At 45.7% G+C, this 3,386-nt stretch overlaps 1 protein-coding gene across 1 annotated transcript; it reads left to right on the top strand.

Annotated features, from left to right (window-relative positions):
- Positions 1 to 718: 718 nt before the first annotated feature.
- Positions 719 to 2,513, top strand: EDB93DRAFT_1323419 (amino acid/polyamine transporter I; the record flags this gene model as incomplete). The annotated part of the gene is made up of 14 exons (XM_041454990.1): positions 719 to 966; positions 1,015 to 1,163; positions 1,209 to 1,222; positions 1,371 to 1,432; positions 1,486 to 1,550; positions 1,588 to 1,624; positions 1,677 to 1,748; positions 1,776 to 1,856; positions 1,911 to 2,011; positions 2,066 to 2,075; positions 2,127 to 2,141; positions 2,193 to 2,220; positions 2,272 to 2,381; positions 2,431 to 2,513. Coding segments are annotated over exons 1-14 (834 nt in total), but the record flags the coding sequence as incomplete, so codon positions are not given.
- Positions 2,514 to 3,386: the final 873 nt, after the last annotated feature.

Here is a 3,386-nt window from a genome sequence, read left to right on the forward strand (position 1 = left end):
ACTTCCGTGTCCTCCTTCATGCCAGTCGAAGACGCACTGCGGTAGTCAGCAGCAACTTCTCTCAACTTCGCGTCTGCATCTGCATCACCTTCACCATCTGCGTCTGGATTTGAATTGGGGCCAGAGTGAAGAAAAGGACTCAGATGTTGCGCTAAGAGGTGAGTCAAGAAGGGGGTGATGAAATGGAGGACATTTTACCCACCAGAGGACACTGCACCCTATCTTCTTCACCCAAGGTCTTTGTCATCTGTAGTTTCTAAAGTAGTGATCGCAGGCGGGGAGGGAGGATCATATAGGTTTGATAGGTCCTGAGTTTGCCAGGTTGGTATAATGGACCCAGAATACTCCGTTCATGAGTGCAGTGTCAAGGAAGAAGTCCTCGATGTCTTGCAAAGTAGGAGGGACAATAGAGTGGCTCGGGCTGCTGGAGCGGGAGTGAGATTACTGTCATCGGAACATTCGAGTTTCGAAGTTCGAACGGTCTTGTGAACTTGCTAATGAAGATGTCAACATTAAGCGCTAAGCGTGCGTGGAAAGTAAACTCACCATGACATATGGGCACTTCGTAATGAAAAGGATCAAATAATTTGAAAATATGGACTGTGAGTCTACGCCGATACCAGCACCTGTGCCGGACAAAATTACACGTGTCACGTGATCTCAAACTCACGTGCCCTTGAAACGGTCAGACCGTTTGTAAGCCTCCCCTTCCCCATGGCACAGCTGCCGTCTATGGACGGTTTGCTGTCCCGTGACCTCATAGACGGGCTGGTCACCAGTCTACTGATGACTCCTTCAACCTGCGCGTCTGACATGATTCAGATACTGCCGGAGGCATGGGTCGTCACCTTGGTGTAACATTTTTCACTCCTTATTGTTGGAAAGATCATCGGCACCGGTATATTCTCAACTCCATCCTCCATCCTCTCCGGCGTGGGCTCAGTCGACGCTTCCCTCATGCTTTGGGTCCTCGGTTTCTTGCTTAGCTTCTGTGGCCTCTTTATATGACTCGAGTTCGGCACCGTGTTCCCCCAAAGTGGCGGGGAGAATGTATACCTTGAGGCCGTCTACAGAAAGCCCAAGTACCTTGCCACAATAGTATTTGCTGCCAACGCTATATTACTTGGATTCACTGCGAGCAATTGTATTGTCAGTCGTGTCTTGTTTTGTGTGTGTATTCGGTATTGAAATTTAACTGCTTCGTCAAGGTTTTTGCTAGCAAGTGCGTATTTTGGATCTTGATAAAACGACTCGACTGATAAGGTGTAGTATCTTGGTTGTCAACCTGCAGGTCGCTAGAATGAGCGTGGAATTGCACTTGGAGGTGTCATCTACTTAACTGGCATCTCACGGTCGTTCATGGCCTCAAGTCATATTCTTCGTAACCCTTCTACATGGATTGACCCCCAAGACCGGCGTACTGATCATGAACGTATGCAAGCTTTCATTTTTACATCATCATGATATTCAACACCTTCCTTCCAGTTCCTCTCGATATTCAAGATCGTAATTCTGGTATTCGTTGTGGTCATAGGCTGGGTAGTTCTCGGGTAAAACCCGCGTCGCGAATCCATACTATAATTTCAGAAACGCATTTGCGGGGAGCTCCACGAGTAGCAACGACGTATGTTCAATGATATTCCTAAACGCCTATGTGCTGACCATGGTCTTGACAGTATGCAACCGCTACCTTTAAAGTTCTGTATGCATATGAAGGATGGTCAAACGTGAACTACGTGATGAACGATGTCCATAAATAAGTGAGGACGCTCAAGATCGCGGGTCCGCTTGGTCTTGGTATATGCACCATTTTGTACTTGCTTGCAAATGTGGCTTATTTCTTGGCTGTAATCAAGGCGAGAACTTATTTTTATTTCCCTCATGAACGAAATACTGAATAGTATCGATAGACGGAGATTGATGAGTCTGGTGTTACTGTCGCTGCTTTGTTTTTCGGGAATGTCTTTGGTTCTGTTGCGGAGCGCGCACTATCAGTTTTCATTGCCCGCAGGTGAGCTCGACTTCGTGAGTTCGAGGGTTTTCTGACTCGCTGTCTTCATGAAAGCGCTATTGGAGTGAGTCCTATACATTTTGTCTCATAATCCCTGTTTGATGATGGGCCGTAGAATGTTATCACTTTGGTAAGTTATAGGATGCTATGGAAATATGTGACTCAAGAACTTTTCATGTAGACTTTTTCGGCAGCACGAGTAAACCAAGGTTCGTCATACCAAGCATCATAATTCTACCTAGCTCATACCTCAATCATAGAGCTCGCAAAGGAAGGGATACCCTTACCATTCGGAAACAAATTCTGGGCTTCAAATTGGACCACTGGGAAGTCCCCACTTCCGGTATTGATAATCCACTTGATACCCTCTGTAAGTGCTACCCTAGAACTGTGATATCAATCTGAGATTGGTTTTGTAGGTTATCGTCATCATCGCGCCTCTCCCAAACATTGCTTACCCCTTCATTTTGGACATCGAAGGATACCCACAGCAGATTATTAATTTCTTTATTGTCATCGTAACCCTGTCATCTCCGTCTCGAGTGTTTCCTTCCAATTGATGCCGCCAGGCTTTGTTCTATCTGAGATGGAAGAGACGGGATGCTGTTCGACCATTCAAGGGCGAGCAAATATTCTGTGTGATGCGTTAATACGTATGATGTAGTATGGTGGCCTGTCGATGTATTATTCTTGGCTGCTGCTTCCTTGCGTGAGTTTTTTATCTACAGCTCAAACACTTTCTTTCCCCAACCAAACTTCCACGCAGTCCTCGTTGCTCCCTTCCAGAAACCAGCCAATGGCATCGGCAACACCCCACCACTACCATATTACCTGTATGCTTTTTCCACCAGCACTTATCCACTCGTCCTGTATTCTCATTCCTCGCTTGTCGTATAGGTACTGCCTTGTCGGAATTGCTGTCATGTTCGTAGGCGTGCTGTACTCGGCTGCATGGCGAATTGTGCTACCCAAAGTACTTAGCTATGAGCTTGTACCGAGGAAGAAAAAGTTGAACTTTCGTCACTGTAGTAAGTGTTCGCTTTTTATTCTATGTTTGCTTTTTTCGGTATCCCCTGGTTTTGGTGACGGACCTTATTTTCAAGTTTTCGAATAAGAAATATTACTCGGCTTGTTACACGTGTCATCCTTTGTCTTTGCTTTGGTTGAATACCATGTATCTTGCACACCCGCGTTTTCTTTGGTCTCCGGTATATCTCACAAATCGTTTTTTGTAACTTGTTTTTGTCATTAAACCACTCCTTAGTCCCACTCTCTATTTGTTTTTACTGTTGATTGGTCAACTAACACTTGGATAATGCTATTGTCTTTACCGGGGAAGCGTCGCCTTTGTTGTCGTGTCACGAAACTGGTCAAG

This window comes from Suillus bovinus (assembly GCF_016758785.1).
Source record: "Suillus bovinus strain UH-Sbo-P2 chromosome Unknown EDB93scaffold_113, whole genome shotgun sequence".
In the NCBI taxonomy this organism is placed as follows: domain Eukaryota; kingdom Fungi; phylum Basidiomycota; class Agaricomycetes; order Boletales; family Suillaceae; genus Suillus; species Suillus bovinus.